Here is a 17,215-nt window from a genome sequence, read left to right as displayed (position 1 = left end):
TGTTTGTCCACTCGTTAAACCTCCCTGGTGAAATGCATCACTGGAGATGGGAGAAATCTTCATATTTAAAAAGAAAGTGAAGAAGCTGGGTTTGAGTAGGGGTACATTTTTCAGGATGAATGACTGATTTAGGTTATGTTATTTATTTTTTGTTTTAATTCTTGTGCAAAGCCTTCCCATGTACTATTCCATAGGCTGAGGAAAAATACTGAAGCAATATTGCAGATAAAAAATGCAGAGACAAAACTTAAAATGAATATTTTTAGCACAAGAGGAAGCAGAATACTCATGATAAAAGGCAGATACGTTTAAGAAAAAGAGCAAGGATTTAATTCTGTTGTGCTTTGCTTTGAGAGGAATTATAGTCTTGAAACATTTTATTTTATCTCTGTTTATTGCTTTCATATATCCTACCTAGAGCTGTGTTCATAGTACTGTTTTGTGGGATATTTTCCTCTCTGTAGTTCTCTTTTACTCAGACTCTTCACTTTCCAGCTGGCAAGTGTGTCGCTGGGGGTGTTTTTGTAGCTTCTCATGTGACATGAGGTGCCACTGTGCTAAATACAGTATAAACATTATAAATAAAAACACAGTTAGAAGATTTGAGAACTTAGTAGAGTCTCTGAGTACTGAGAGCCCTGTTTACTAAAGTTTTCCATAACTTGGAGCTTAATAAAAGTTACTTCAAGAAGAAATGAGCAATGAACAGTTCAGAGCAATCTAGGCTGTATTCCTAAAGCTGATGTGGATTTATTGGAGGCTGTTGGGGTACAACGTGCTTACATGCATATTTAATTTCCAGACAAAAATGAATATACTGACCATACTGCCAGCAATGATCCTTCAACAGAAGAATTGAATCTGAATGCTGCAGTTGCATATTAAATATTGTTAGGCAGGAATATTTTTATCAAATATCAATCACTTAGAAAAGTGCAACACTAATTAGATGGGAGCTGTTTTACTGGTCCCTTCAGAGATGGATTCTAAATACTTCTGACTGTCCAGAAGCAAAGACAATTTGTTAAAATATGGCTATAGGAAACAAACTATATTTCTGGGAGAATATAAGCATTATTGTGTATATCATAGAAATGAAGTACTGGATTTGCATCTGCTCACATGCCACAGAGGGCTGGAGTGATCTCAGAAATAAAGACTATGAAATTCAAAATATTCAGTTGTGTTGTCCATGTGCATTGCCTGTGCAAAATCCAGGAAACCCATTGCAGAATCAAATCATACTTCAATGCCAGTAAGAATTGATGTTGTTAGTCATAGTTTCAGGCCTGGTAATTTTTTTTCAGAAGCCACTCTTCAGATTGTATCTGGGTGTTTTTCATTATAGTCTTTATTTCTGGCTTGGTTCTGGCAGTTACAGTGATCCACTTTTATAACTCATTTTAGCTTTTGAATATGCCCAGCACTTGATGGATTCTGCATGCAAATGAAGAACTTCTAATGATCTCTTACTGCATTAAAAATAGCCAAAACAAAACCCCCCCTTAGAGAGGAATAGATTAATTCCTCCGCCTTTGGGATGTGAGGATCAGCAAAGATGCAGGCTGCAGAAGTGGGAGCTCATAGAAACCTTTGCCTGAGTGCTGTATTTGAACTTTTTTGTCATAAAATCATAGAATGCTTTGGGATGGAAGGGACCTTAAAGGCCATTTAGTTCCACTCCCCTGCCGTGGGTATGCATGCCTTCCACTAGAATGGTGAAGGGGAAACTTCAGAAGCTTCTCTTCAGATGTCAGTTTTTGCTCAGTGTTGATAAAGTCTATTTGAATTCATCTTCCCACTGCAAACTTCACAAGCTCTAGATTATTCCTAATGCCATCTATTTTCACCCCAGTTTCTTTTGGGGTCAAGATTCTTTTAAATTAATGAGAATTATAGAAAATATTTTCTGGTCTGGAGGGATTTCAAAACTCTTTCTTGTTGACATTTGTTACTGGTGTTTTCCTTTTGGCAACATTCATGGAATATGTTTCCCTCTTTTTATGGAGAAATAGATAAAAGGATAATAATAATCCTGTGTTTTGTGAAATGTCCTTCCCAGACTGCTTCTCCGTTTGTAGTTGCATTTCCTCCTGAATGGTTTTCAAAGCTGTTGCTTGGTCTCCTTAAGTGCAAAGTCATCTCAAGAGCAATATATTTTAATTCTTCCCTAATTATTTTTCTATTTCAGACAATTCAGGAAATTAAAGCTGCTTTGGCAGCATAGTATATTAGATCTTCCATAACCACATTTCATGTGATGTGAGCTGGTCTAAATTCCCTTTTATATTAGATTAGTGATTCTAATTTAACATATCAGTATTTAGTATGCATTATAGTGTACTATATTTAATTTGATTACCTTTTATGCCTTACCGTACATTTAATAAAGCAATTATTTAACCATTTGCTACCAATGAATTTTACTGTGATATTGAAATTAATACAGTCTGTAATACATGAAGATGCACAAAGCAGGAGAGAAGTGTCATCTTAAAAAAAAGTCAAGGGCCACATTAAGGCCCTGCTTCTGTGGTTATTTTGTTTTTCCTTCCTTAGTTTTGCAAGGAAAAGTGAGGAAGTTGCCTTGTGAAACCAATGGGCTCTTCAAGTGTGTCACAGTTCACTTTAGGGGACACTTTCATATGTAATACTCTGCTTCCCTTTTGTATGGTTTGATATTAATAAACAACTTTAAATAGAATAGTCTTCAGCTTTTGGCCCAGTCTTGTTGCTTTTTTCAGCAAGTCTTGAGCACCTACCAAGAGTGGAGGCAGGTGAACCTCTGCAGAACCACAATGAGGTCATCTGCTTGCAGCTGCAAAATAAATGTCTTGTGCACCACTCACAAAGTCATTAAGATGTTGATTGATGATCTGTAAAACATTTTCACCATGAACAGGCTTAGACTTCTGTTTTCAGTAGCATAAACCATATGGTTTATATATCATTAATTACAGACTGGCTGCCACTGAAACCAATGTATTGATGTTGTAGTGCCTGTGTTCACGGTGGTCTGCAGTTTCTGCGGAAATCATATCAGCAAGAATGATGTTGTTGGCTTTTTTCTTTCTTTTCCTTTGCTACAGCATGGCTATCCAAGTGGACAAGTTCAATTTTGAGAGCTTCCCAGAATCCCCAACTGATGGGGCACAGTTGGCGAATGCAAAGCAGCTGGAAGAAGAAAGGCAGCAAGCAAGAGGTCTGGAGATTAACAGCAAGCTGGATATTTGCTGGAAAATTATATCCTTTCATAAATACTTGCTTTAAAAGTATATAAATAGATGCCCTTTGATACATTTTATTTTATAATTCATCTCACTTCATGGCAGTGTTACTGAAAAGAAAAGTAATTAGAACTATGAAGCGCATCGTAATTATAGACTGTTTAAGGTTAATTGTGCTGTATATTATTTAGGCAATGCTGGGGTCGTCCTATAATGGCTTTTTCTGAGTCACTGGGCATGTCATAAATCCTGTGTGTTTTTCCCAGCTTATGGGGAACTGAGGAAGTGTAGTTAGGATTGCTGAGTAGTAGATTCATGGGGTCAAATTTTTCTATTCTCCCCCACACCGAGTGACTGAATCATGAAGAAATTAATGAAGCTGGATTTAGAGAATTTGCATATATTTATTTAAATTTGGGTAAATTAGAACATATTAGAATAATTTATTCCCAAGTCCTCTTTATAGATTTAGTAATGTATCTAATCTTAGGTGGATTTTTAAGGCTTAGACAGGACTTGTGTGATGATTTAGTCATTCTAAACATAAAATCCCCACAATAATTCTAAATGCAGTAAAATATTGCCTTATGATTATTAATAAGAAATTGCATTCAATTTAGAGTTAAAATAAACCAATGGTGTTGCTATAAATTTCATGATTTCTATAAAAAAAATCTTGTGCTTGGCTTGTCAAAAATACACTTTCTCATGATTTTCTTCAGGAAACATTCTGTACAGTAAACAATCCCCCAAGCCATGTGATGGTACTCAGCACTTCCCTGGAGATTTATATATTTTTCACTCAGATCATCCTCAAATTCACATGATAGGGGGTGGCAGAAGATGAGAGAAGAATGGCAATCAAGTCATGCTTGATCTGTTTGTACTTTTAATTGTACTTTTATCCAGTGATTTGAAATGATGTTTCATTACTAATTATTGTGAGGAAGAGCTTCTACCCTGTGAGGGTGGCTGAGCACTGGCACAGGTTGCCCAGGGATGCTCTGGAGTCTCTTTCCCTGGAGATATTCAAGAGCTGTCCTGGACACAGGCCTGAACTCTGGGGACCCTGCTTGAACAGGGGGTGGACAAGATGACCTCCAGTGGTCCTTCCAACCTTAACCATCCTGTGATGATTAAATCAGATCAGGATTTGTCAAAGGCAAGGCTTGAGACATAAATGAGATTCCTAATGCCTGGTTCACTCCAGACTCCCCAAGAAACATTTCAGAGAGCTCCTTTTATGCAAAAAAAGTCAATATTTAACCAGAACTCACTTAGAAACTGTCTGTGTTATGGGAAGATATAAATATTCTATGATAGCACAGACGAGTTCTTACACTGGAATTGAGAGCATAGTTGTAATCATTTTGTCAAGGTGTAAAAACTCATCCTCACTCATTCCAGTTGCTGGGCAACACTGTTTACATCCATTCTGTGTTCTGGATTTAACCCCAGCTTTGATCCTAGAACCATTGTGGCTGACATGAAAGTCAGTACCTTAGACACCAGTGGAACAGTTTGTGTTAAATTCAGTTCAGCCATTAGTTTCTGTATGTTTAATACTTGCTATGATTTTTCTCTCTGTTCCAGGAAGTAAAACTCATCTAATTAATGAAAGGCAACAAGTTTCAATGTGCTTAAAAATCCTTGAAGAAATGTGTACATTCTTTTCCAGGTGTTATGTCCTCACTAGAGTTAGCCTTTCTCATAGAATCATTAATGTTGGAAAAGACCTCAAAAGACCTGCAAAATCATCAAGTTCAAACTTGGACCAAATACCACCAACTAAACCACAGCACTAGTGCCACACTGAGTCCTTTCTTGAACACTTCCAGGCATGGTGACTCTACCACCTCCTTGGGCAGTCCCTTCCACTGCTTGACAACCCTTTCCAAAAAGAAATTCTTCCTGATGGCCTACCTGAACTTCTCTGGCTTCATCCTTTTATTTCTTGCAGCAACATTTAGAAGTGAACCAGTCAATAAAAAAAAAAATATTCTACTCTCCATTCTGCTAAGTTTAAGAAACTTGGTTTCTGAGATATTTTTCTGCCATCAGAGTAATTGGACACATGTCAGGAGAGTTTATACTGATGGACAGACAGGCAGAGAAATGGATGGATAGTTCAGCTGCATTGGCCTTGCTTTCCTTCAGGAGTCTGCCTCAGTGCAGCCAAGAGAGGAAAAGTATTTGCAAAATTACAAAGGAGTAGAATTACTGATATTTCCTACTAGAGGAGGCATTTTTGCAAGTCTCTTGAATGGTGATGCCAAGTGATCCCTTTGTTATCCATCATCTCTGAACTACTTAGAGCTCCCCAGATAACTTTTCTGTCCTGACTGTGTGCAATGACATGGGAAAGGGATGGGCTGGGGTGAGGTCATGTCACAGAACCTGCCCTGAGGTGTGATCCAAGGCCCACGCCAGATGCTTATATCAGGACTTGCAAAAGCATGTGGAAGAGAAATTAGAGTGTGCACAGGGAATTATTAGGAAAGGAGGGATGAGACAACTGAAATATTTTTGACCAAGGACAGAGTTGTTCAACAGAGTGAGGTGCTGTGCATTTGTTACAGACCACCCAAACAAAAAGCAAAGCTGGATGAACTTTTCTTTAAGGACTGGAAGAAGTCTTCCAGTTGCAGGTGAGCTTATTTCTGATATACTTTCAGGGCAGTTTTTGTGTACAGGTGTCAGATGGTTTGATTTGGTAGGTGCTGTGTGAGATCTGCTCCCTGAACAAATGATCCAGCTGGAGTGTTTGAAGTTTGGCTGCAGCTGTCCTGGGATGATGGAGCTCAATATCCTGAGGAGAGTAAGGAGGGCACATGGCAGGATAATGACTCTGGACTTGAGCAGAGGAGATTTTGGGGAAGGCAGGATTGGAAGGGATGTTGGCCTTGATCCCAGTGGAGTTGCTGGGCATCCAGGAGCAGCCTCCTCAAAGCCTGGGAGTTACAGCAGTCAACAAAGTTCATCTGACCCTTGGAGCAAGGTGTGTCGTGAGGAGACTGCTAAATTCCAGTTAAGTACTAGGAAAATTCCTTTTCACACTGAGGGTGCTCAGATACTGGAATAGGTTGTCCAAAAGTACTGTAAAATTGCTGTCTTTAAAGACGTTAAAAAATTCTGGACAATGCCTTGAACAGCCTGGTGCAATTTCAGTATTTTCCATGCTTTGAGCACAGGGCTGGACAGTGACTGGAATTGCCTTTCAATATAAATTATTCTGTGATTTGTGCAGCTGGGCAGAGGGCTGGGTCAGAGAATGACTTGTGAAAACTAAACTCTTTCCTTCATCTATCTTCTGCTATCCCCAGGTTTGATTGCAGCCAGAGAAATTTTCTAATGTACTGTGAAGGAATTGCTATTTCAGTGAAATGAGACTATAACATTTTGGGGTCATTTTCTTGAAAATATTCTAAACCTGGCCCTAACAACCTTTAAAAAAGTGAGACAAGACTTCCAGTGCCACCTTAAATATCATGTTCCATATTTAACTTTTCTAATAGTTAGACCTTTTTTTCTTACTTCAGTCTTAATATCTGTGATGTATAGGAAGTCTGTCCTGTTTGCAATGTTTCCTTACATTTTTTGAATTGTATTTTGTGCCCTTTCTTCAGTTTGTTTGCCATATTTAAACCTAATTGCCAAAATTGCTTTCAAAGCACATTTTCTTTCAGTCATATGACTGATTTTGTCCTGCACTACAGGTCTATTTTTCTCAATATGTGGGATCCAGAGCTGGAGGCAATACTGCAGGTGAAATTTCTCACAGAATAAAATTGTACCTTCCAGGTTTCAAAGATGATGATTTCTCTGAGAACTATTCTTTAATTCTATTGTCTGATAGACTTTTTTTGTGTATGTGGTCCAGCATAACTGACTGAATTATTATTCCCAACTTTTATTTATAGATTTTTGATTTTTTTTTAGGGTGGTACTTGGAATTTTTCATCATTTCATCTCAATGATCTTCATAAATTCCACTCATTTGTTAGGTTTGTGAACACTGACATCTTTTCCAAATACATTAAAATTATGAATGTTTTTGTATTTCATCATCAAAGCAGCCAATCAGAATTTTGAAATTATTACCTATCAGACAGAACTGTGAGTCATCTCATTTGCTTGACAGCAGATCACTGATAACTCTTACTGAGATTCACTTCTCTGTGTCCATTCCACTTTTGATGCCTTTATCTTGATCATAAATATGAATCATCACCTATGAGAGTATTACATCCTGTGGAACTTCTGTGCATCAGTAAAGGTTTCTTCAAATTTTTATGCTGCTTCTTATTGTTTGCAAAAATAACTATTATTTAATACCCTAAATAACTGCTTATAATTAGTTTTAATATTAAAATTCCACAGTAATAATCAAGCAGAAAGCTTAAAATATGAATAAAGCAACTGCTGTAAGTAAAATGTGCAATTCATGCAGATTTATTTTTAATTAGTATAATTCTTATTTATGAACATTTGCTATTTTTTATGATTATGTGTATTCTCCCACCTGCATTTATTTGCAAAGGACATATGTATTGAAAATAATTTCTTTCAGGATGCAAGATGTGGAGTGCTGTAGGGAGAAAAAACATGAGTAACTTCCAGATAGATGCCATTTTAAAAAACTATTGTCTTTTTAAGCAGTAGGTTTTAGGTAACAGACTGTGTTCTAATTGTGATACCCAGCTACACATGAGGCAATCCAGAGAGTGTAAAAGACCAAAGTTTTCCCTGGGGAAATAACTGGTTCATTTGACTGTCATTTAGGTTTTTGGTATGAAACAGTTTATATCATATTCAATCTGTTGCTACAGAAACGTGAAATAAGGGTGTCAACTGTGAAAAAATGGGTTTTTAGGTTTGTTTTGTTTTGTTTTGTTTTGTTTTTTAACAGCATCTGGTGATTGTGTGTTTGTTAGCTCTGAGGCCCCACTGGGGCTGATTTGATTGTGCAGATGAAAATGTCTTGAGCTGTTAAATATGAACTGTTGTGCTGGAAGTCAACTGTTGGAATCCTGGCTGATGCCTGTGTTGTTAATAACAAAGATTTAACTTTAGGAAATGAGGTCTGGGTCAGCAATGTGGCTCCAACAAAAGAGCAGGTTTATGATGGCAGTGAGACCTCAACAAAATGTGTGGAGATTTGGTTAAGTAGCTAGATTCTGCAAGGTCAGACTTAACCTTGGCAGTCTGTACTCGTGTTTATCTGGGCAGTCTTTTTCAATGATTTTTAAATCCTGGATCTTATACTTGTGTCTTTTATCAGCTTTGACTTCGAGCTAAGAATAAAAGGGAATCTTGGCAACCCCTGTTCAACTCCTTTGCTTTCATTGACTTCTAAAAGCTTTGTCTTAGGCAAACTCTGGAGTTGAGCTTTTCTAAAACTCTTGTTCCTTTTATATTTTCTTATTGGATATTTTGGTCACTTTTCATCTCCAAGGTAATGAGTTTGTTGCTCAGTTTTGTATTTGTCCTATAATGAACAATTTTATGTAATTACCTAACAATAAAGTCAGGAGACAGAGATCAGTGAGATGGAATTCCATGATCGAGGTCTGTCTGAAGATCCATGTGAACACATAATTCCTTTATGTGTTTCTTCCTTTATGTTTTAACAAGTTCATTTTTTTGGTTGCATCTCAATCTCACCTTTCCTTCCTTTTCCACCAGGCTCCTATCTGCTGCTTCATTCAATTATCTCATTAGACAAATTCAATTTATTTCATGAGTCAAATAATCTGTGCATGGCCTAACCACTTAAATGCTACATTTTTCTTTCACATAGAATTGTGAAAGTTGAAATTTCTCATCAGTTCTACAACCCATGGCCGTGTATCTAAGATAAACTAATACATCAATTTGTTTGACAAAGAAACAAATAAGGCCCTGAACCTCCAGATTAATATACAAGTACACTCACTGAGCTATTTCTTGTCTATAAAATTAATTTTGCCACTAGATGACAAGAAGCAGTGTGCTAAAAATAAGCTTGGTGCTTGTGATGGAGTAAGGAAGTTTATTTATCTGAAAATTTAGGCTGTGAGAGCTTAAACTGCTTTTGGGTTATTACATAATTTTTTCTGTTAATCAGTTTCTAGGTTTTTCTGATGGGTTTCTTTTTTTTTTTGTTGTTTGTTGATTTTGTGGGGCTTTTTTTTTTTGGTTGTTATTTTTGTTTTTTGGGGTTTTTTGGTTTGTTTGTTTTTTTACATTTTTTAGCTTTTGCAAAGAGCCATTCAGTTTGATTTCTAACTTTATTTTTTTCTGAAATTTGTGACCAGAAAACCACCAATAGTATCACAGAATGGTTCAGGCTTGGGACCAAATGGACGGGACGAAAGTGGGTCACTTGCTCCAATCTCCCTGCTCCAGCAGGGCCATCCCAGAGCACAGGCACAGGATTGTGTCCAGACAGTGCTGGAATATCTCCAGTGGGGGAGACTCCACACCTTCCCCGGGCAATCTGGTCACTGCACAGGAAAGAAGTTCTTGCTCATGTTTGGGTGGAACTTCCTGGGCATCAGTTCCTGCCCGTTCCTCTTGTCCCATTGCTGGGCACACTGAGCAGAGCCCTGCTCTGAGCCCTCCCTGCAGACACTGACAGACAGGGATGAGGTCCCCTCTCAATTTTCTCTTTTTAAGGATGAACATCCCCAGCTCCCTCAACCTTCCCCTTCAAGAGAAATGCTCCAATCCTTTTTTTCTTGTCCTGCACTGGCCCTGCTCCAGGAGCTCCACATCTCTCCTGTCCTGAGGAGCCCTGAATGGACACAGCACCCCAGATGTGCCTCACTGCCTCCTGTGGTTTTATGTTCCAGGAGGAATATTTTACCTCTGAGTACATGGATCTGCTTTGATAGCATTTACCAACAATAAAGAAGGGAGAATCACCTGTTTTATAGTAACTTTATAGTGTTAGTTGAGACATTAAGCTTTCCATGAAGCTGTAAACTTCATGGAATAAAATTTGTGATATTCCAGGCACCACTGTGAGTCTGTTATGAGTAAATTACATAAAAGTTAGTTTAATGTTACAGTTAATGGCAGCCACTCTGTTTTAAAGCATCTTTTAAATACTGCCTTTTTATTAGTGTTTTCTCTCATTTACAGTCTTTAGATTAAAGATGTGATAACAGAATTATATATCTGCTGTGTCTGTGAAGTAATTCAAATTATTCTCTACCCTCTAGTGTGTTTTATGGAAATTATTTTAGTTGTGCTGGTGTTCTGAGTCTCATTTTTCAGCAGCAGCACTATTCTAAGGTGATATTCTGCTGCCTTCAGTTTTCCAAATAGATGCTTTTCTTTAATGATGTTTGCAGCTTTCAGACACTTTGGGCTTTGTGAATTCTTTATTTGTGGTCTCTTTAGGAGAGAAAAAAATGTGCTATTTATGACATTTTTCAGGGTATAATGAGAATATTTTAAAAAATGATGGCAAAAATCCTGTACGTGGTATTGATTTTCCTCTTCTGTCATCTCTGAGCTCTTGAGTCTCAATCACTGTTAGATTTGCTTTTGTTCTGAGCTTTCAAGACTTTTCTTTAAATCTCCTGGAGGACCTATCTCCATTTGTCTTGTGGTAGAAATTAGTTGTCTGCAGTGCTTGTTAATTTTATTTTAACTGGCACAGGTGAATCTATACTTCAGCAGTTAGATGATGTGTGTCCCTCTCCAGAGTTTACAGAAAAGAGACTGATCACATTTAGAAGCTGTTGATAAAAGCTCAGATATTCTTTTATTTTTTGATATATTTTTGAGGACCAGGGTTCCAGTACTTTTGGAGTAGTTGGTTGAAATCTTGATGAATCTCACTAGGAGCTTATTCCTTAATTATGGTGGGACACATGCCTGGATACAAGATGGTGCTGATGTCTGCATGTGCTTCCAAGCCCTGTGAATCCAGTGCCTTTCTGCAGTCAGGGAATTAAAATAAAGAAATCCAGTGCTCTTCCTGTTACAAAGAAAAGTTGTCTTGATTGACTCATCACACGAAATTATTACTAATTTGTTTAAATGGATAATACTGGCTTTGCATGACATTAGATATTGTCTATGCTTTTATTTTATTTTTTTTATGCTTGTATAACCTGTTTTGAAGCCCTTTCAAATGAGATTCTTCTGTCCACAACAGTTTATTTCAGTGCTCTGCTGTCCTTAAGAGTAAGAACCATTTCCTGATTTGTTCTCTTTTCAATCTGGACCTGTTTCTGAGCTCATGCAGGGTAGAAAGGGAAGCTTGCAGGTTCTGTGCCTGTGGTTCTGGTCTTATGTTTGCCCTTGGTCATGACACTGTCACTGTACCCTGCACCCCCATGGAACTGGCACCAAGTCAGCAGTCAGGACTATCCTGGCAGACATTTGTTCTGTTTTCTGTTACCCTGTTAAATTCTGTTCTGCTTTCTATTGCCCTATCAAATTTTAACCTCTTTGTTTTCAGATTGTTCCTAATTTATCATTCTGAATTCTCAACCTGCACCACATACTTAAAGGTTTTGCATTTTTGCAGTTCCCAGACTTTTTTACCCTTGTGTTTTATTATGGTTCAAGTATATTGAAGTATATTTTACCTTTGCTTTAACACTCTTCAATGGAATTAAATTTTTATTTTCAGGAGATATCAACTGCTGTACTTTTACTGATGGTCAATTTATGGATTAATAAATCACATTAATGAATCTGTAGATTGCAGTTTTGATTTGCAATAATAAAAGTTGTGCATATCACATGCCCTTTTCCTCTCTGAAACAAAATTTTCCTTAATTCCAATTTACCCTTCCCTGAAGCGTGAAGGAGAAGCAAGTGTGGAAGGGGTTCTTAATCAGCTGGTCCTGGAGCATCTGCAGTTGGCTCCTCTCCAGTGGGGTGAGTGGTGTCAAAATGGATTGATGATCTTTTATAGAGAATCTACTGGCTCGTCATTTTCAGCAGCATGAATGATAATGTTTTCATTTACTGACAATCTGTGATAGCGGAGGATTTGATAGGAATTTTATTTTCCTTTAGGTGTTTTACTTAGCTGAAGATAAATGTAGAATTGATATCTGTTTTATTTTAAGTACCACTATTTGTTGATAGTAAATATGAAACCTGACTGTGCACTTTTTCCTGTAATTTTCAGTCCTAGTTGTCTTGTAGGAGAGGTGGCTGCTACTTAAATTTCCCCTTTTTCTTACAGTGTGTGTTTTTAAAGTAATTTATTTGATTTTCTTTCATATGAATAGTAATGTCCTTGTGGTACATTTCTTATTATGATCCAGACAATTGCATTACTGACTTTTGAGGTGCAAAAAATGTTTTTACTCTGGGTAGCAGGGAAGAATTACTTGCCTTAATTTTCCATTTAGAATGATGTTCCCACAATGAAAAACTAAATTAATTTAATTTTGAAGAGTCATAATAATGCGACTTCTGTCTGAGGTTCTCAACAAGGCTTGTTCAGAGGCCTTGGAACATGGGATGTTTCATCCCCAACACTTCCATGTGAGTTGCAAGTTTCAGATAAAGTCCCCAGGTCATCAGCAAATTTTTGCCAAAGCTTTTGCTTTTAAAGCAAATCTATGCTCTATTTAACTCTATTTTAATACTTTGATGACCTAATGAGGAGCAAATTTAAGGTACAATGATCCATCATTATTGCCTGTGTTAATTATAAAAATTGAAATTACCCCAAACTCCATTATTTGTGTACTCTTTTAATTGTTTGGTCTTTTTCAAGCATGTTGACCACCTTCAACTCATATGTTAAAACCTGTGAGCACTTTGTTTACAGATGAGAAGATTAAAAATGGTTTAAAGTAGTTTGTTGTATGTCCAACTTTAGCCATAATCAGCTACCTCTGAAATCAAGCTTACCTGGCCTCAGTTCTTCAGAGAATTCAAAGATTTGGCAGCAGTTTTTGGTATGATTGAAGGGTTTTGGCCATGACTGCCCTGGGCCTCACCAGTAAAACCAGTGGTTTGTGTCAGGTGTGTGTTGTGAGCTCAGTGGTCACTTCCTGGCTCTGCAGAGTGGCTTTGGCCATCAGCAGGTTTGTAACCTGGGCTCTGTGGTGGAAAACTTTCCTTTGGCACTTCTGCATAGGACATCACTTTAAGGATGAAAAACGTGTTTTTCTTCTTTCCCCGTACCCTTGGTTTGCTCCTTTAATTCTCTCTATGCCAAATTCCACTGTTTTCTTAGGAAAAAGAAGCTTTTTGAATCATAGAATTGTGCCTGGCATTCCTGCCTGAATAGTGATCTTTGATGCACTGGTTGAAAAACATGAACATAGCACTGATTTACAATAAAATCTCCTGTGAAGTTGCTTATTTCTCATGCTGCTGATTAATTCAGTTAAAGAGTCCCAGTTACTTGAGTTTTCAGTCAAAACTCTGTGATATTCTCTGCTTTATAGCTGCAAAATCTTTTGAAGCACAGTCTGTTGACTGATGGTGTTGTACATTTTAATTTTCTACACTAAGCAAAGCAGGGAAAGGGAGATCCTATGGGATATTGAATGCTTGGTTTGCCACCACTTACATATGATATTTCCTAGTAGAAAGTTCAGTTTTGCAGAAGTCTACTTAACATTTTTTGTTTAATTTTTCCCAGTCCTACATTGCTAATGAATATTATCTATTTTGTATAACACAAAAAGTATGTCCATGTGGAAGCTGTAGTTTACTGCAGAGATTATTGAAAAGGACATTTTGGTTAAATGCCTGATTGTAGTTGAAAACAAAAGCAAAAATTGAAAACTAAAGACAATGGAGACATTTTAGCTTCTTTTAGTTCACCATAATTTTGAATATTCAGCAGTTAAATCTTTGGTAGTACTGTAGCCAGGTAACCCTACCTGCAGCTCCTACAGTCCCTCCACTCAATACAGAATGATTTTTTATTTAATAATGTGTGGGATGCAGGAGAAATTAAGAGATTGTTATTATTGTTTGGTAGGTGGGAGTCGTAAGGAGCTGTTGAAATGTTTGGACAGCCAGGGGATGTGTGTGCCTTGAACATGCACTTAGACAATGTGACACACTGTCTTTTGGACTTAAATTCTCTTTCAGTGCCAGAATGTATTTCCTATTCAATTTTTAAAGGCATGGAAACATGTTAAGAGTTTAAAATACCGTAATACTATAGTATCAGCTGGATTTTTTTTTCTTTTAATCATTACACTGCTTGTATTTACAACCTGGCTTTGCTTTGAGTTTTGTTTTTCTATATGTTAAAAATAATTTGTGTTTTAATATGAACTCTTTACTACTGGCCATCATTGTGACATAGCCTTTGCATAAATTGGCTAAAAATTTGGCTTAGTTTTATGCAATAAAATTGATTCTATGATTATTCAAGGATTTTGCTATACTGATGGTCACATTGAAGGGTTTACTGTATTATAAGTGCTCACAGTGAAACATGAATGAATATTTAACATGGTTTTGATTAAAAAAATGACTGGCTCTTATTCAAATTTGTAGAAGCTGTACTCCAACATTCCTTTTAAAATTGGCATATTTAATTCATACTAGAGTTAATATTACATCTCTAGAATTATGAAAGCATATTGAAACAATTTTTCATGTAAATTTGACAATCCTATCCTTTTTTTCATTAAATACAAGGCAAAGAGTAGAATCAAAAGTCAGTGACATTGAAATTTTGGTCTGAGGGTAAGAAGCTACCTTTGAAATTTGTCATAGAGAGGGGAAAAAAGTGATCTGTAGTGAAGAGTTTATTTTGATTTCATATAATTTAATGACTGGGGAAGGGAAAAGTATTTAAGACATGAGGATTCATAAAAAAGAAAACACTTCAAAGGCTGGAGTGAGAGTTCTTAATGTGTTGTTAGAATTGATTTTAAGATTTAGGACATCTCTGTAAAATGAAGTTGTCTGTTAGGCAGGTGAGTAAATCACATGTAATTGAAAAGCATCATCTTGCTCAACACCAGCAGGTTCAATGTTCTCTAAAATTTATGACATATTTTCTTTTTACAGCTGGGCAACAAACCAAATGTAGGCATAGATGTGGTTTTGAGGTGAATACATTAATACCATCAAATCAAGGAAACAGAGCCTGCAAATTTTAATGAGGAGAACCAAACCTCCTCAAAGGCGTGTGCCATGCTGGGGTTGGAAATGATCTGATGGAGTCATCTGTAGCTGCTGCCTGTGCAGGATTTTTTCAATCTTTATTTGATTTATGCCACTGACTTTGCAAGCAAGCAAAATCCCTGGACCGAACACTTCTCAGTTTTGATGGCGCTCTTCTGATTTCCATAGCAAAATTATCTTAGGTACAAATGTGTGCTCAAGATTTTACTGAACTTGAAGCAGAGTTTGAACTTGAACTGAGTTTGAAAGTGGCTCCTGATTGACCCTGGAACAGGCTGGGCTTGGGATATTCCTGCATTCAGTGAGAGGTTCCTCTGAAACAAGAGGCTCCTGACACTTTGAATGCTGTAAACAATTTTCACAACAGAAACTTACCTTGAATTCTACATAAACTGAAATAAACTTAACTTCCTTCACTGCCTGCAAGCACCAGGTATAGAAATCTTTTCCTGATGACCCTCATGTGTATAAGAGGGAAGATTTATTGGAGAAAATCGGTTTAGGAACTTAGAACAGTAGACACTGAAAAGTGCTAGAGGTTTTAATAAATCAAGCAAATGCTTTTCTTTCTCCATAGCAACTAACTGAATAACTGAAAATCAATGATCATACATGAACTCTAATATTACTAACAGTAGTGTTCCAAGAAACATGCATTTGTTGAGCTTCGCCATGGAAAAAGTCCAGAAATAGATTTTGCTTCCATTCACTCTTTTATTTCATTCATTCATTAATTTCATTTATTCTTCCATTTCATTCATTCATTCATTTCATTTATTCTTCCCTTCTTCTTAAAAAAAAAAAAAAAGAATTTCAGTACAATTTTAATGTTTAACTGTACTTGGATGCCTTTTCACAATGCAGTGCATTTTATTTCCTAGTATGTGATTACAGAACTAAAATCACTGCTGCTGGGTGCTGCTCAGGTCATAAATAAGAAAAGGGATGGGCAGTAGATGAAGTCTTAATTATTTACTTATTGGTAGAAAATGCTACACCTTGTTGTGGGCCCACAATAAATTCTGTGCCTACCTGCAGCATGTAAGAATAATGTACTTAGAGAAAAACTAAAAAACTCAAAAGAGAAGGTGGTGTTAAATTGTTCCTTAGAGGTAGTTGGAATCAATAGACTATGTTGATTTAAAAGTCTTTTGAAATGTTTTATGAACATATGGTTCATGACAGCTTGTTTGGAAGTTCAGTCTGGTTAAGTTTCACAAAGCATCTTATGGAAGCATTACTTTAAAAATAAATTATCTTAATAATTAACTGTATATCTTAGCACCAAATCATAATCAGTTTTCACAGCTTTATGTTTTGTGGATATTAACATTAATTACTGAAGCTGCACACCAATTTTATTTTGTAGTTTCCAGCCTGACCTTAGAAAATAGTTAAATCTTTCTTTCCATAATTCATGTGATTAAGGGATTTCAGCAGTGTGAGATCACTGCATCCCAAATACACAGGAAAATATTTTGTAGTGTCTACCAGTCTACCAGTGAGTAAATGATGCACCTCTAAGCTGTGTTTTGGATGTCCCCTGGACAACCTTGTCCCCCTGGGCTTAGTTAAAATGAGCCAAATCTCTGCACACATGACCATTATTTAGACTTTGGTTTTAGCCAGGGCAGTCCTACAATGTTGCTGCTCCATATTTGAAATTCCAAGGCCGTCTTGGAGATGTTTTCAAAGACTAAACTTAATGGGGAACTGTAAGGAAGTAGTTTTACTTTCTCTTTTAATAAACAAATCCCTCCTATGCCCTAGACAGGATAATTTATATTATATAAATACAGGCTTGGAAATGCAAACTAATCAGCAGGGTATATAAGGGCCTGCCCTTGAGAAAAATGGTGAATATTACTGTG

The 17,215-nt window shown here is 36.8% G+C and overlaps 1 protein-coding gene across 2 annotated transcripts in view; it reads left to right on the top strand.

Moving 5' to 3' along the window:
* TRAPPC9 (trafficking protein particle complex subunit 9) overlaps positions 1-17,215 on the top strand; it is a 451,119-nt gene that overhangs the window by 205,428 nt on the left and 228,476 nt on the right. For both annotated transcript variants that reach the window (XM_053951519.1, XM_053951609.1), the window contains exons 20-21: positions 3,090-3,243; positions 12,017-12,107. In XM_053951519.1, the coding sequence (XP_053807494.1) occupies positions 3,090-3,243; positions 12,017-12,107 (245 nt within the window). The remainder of the gene's footprint in view (positions 1-3,089; positions 3,244-12,016; positions 12,108-17,215) is intronic.

This window comes from Vidua chalybeata, chromosome 1 (assembly GCF_026979565.1).
Source record: "Vidua chalybeata isolate OUT-0048 chromosome 1, bVidCha1 merged haplotype, whole genome shotgun sequence".
Taxonomy (NCBI): domain Eukaryota; kingdom Metazoa; phylum Chordata; class Aves; order Passeriformes; family Viduidae; genus Vidua; species Vidua chalybeata.
The sequence above is the reverse complement of the archived record's forward strand: the minus strand, read 5'-3'. Positions and strand labels throughout refer to the sequence as shown.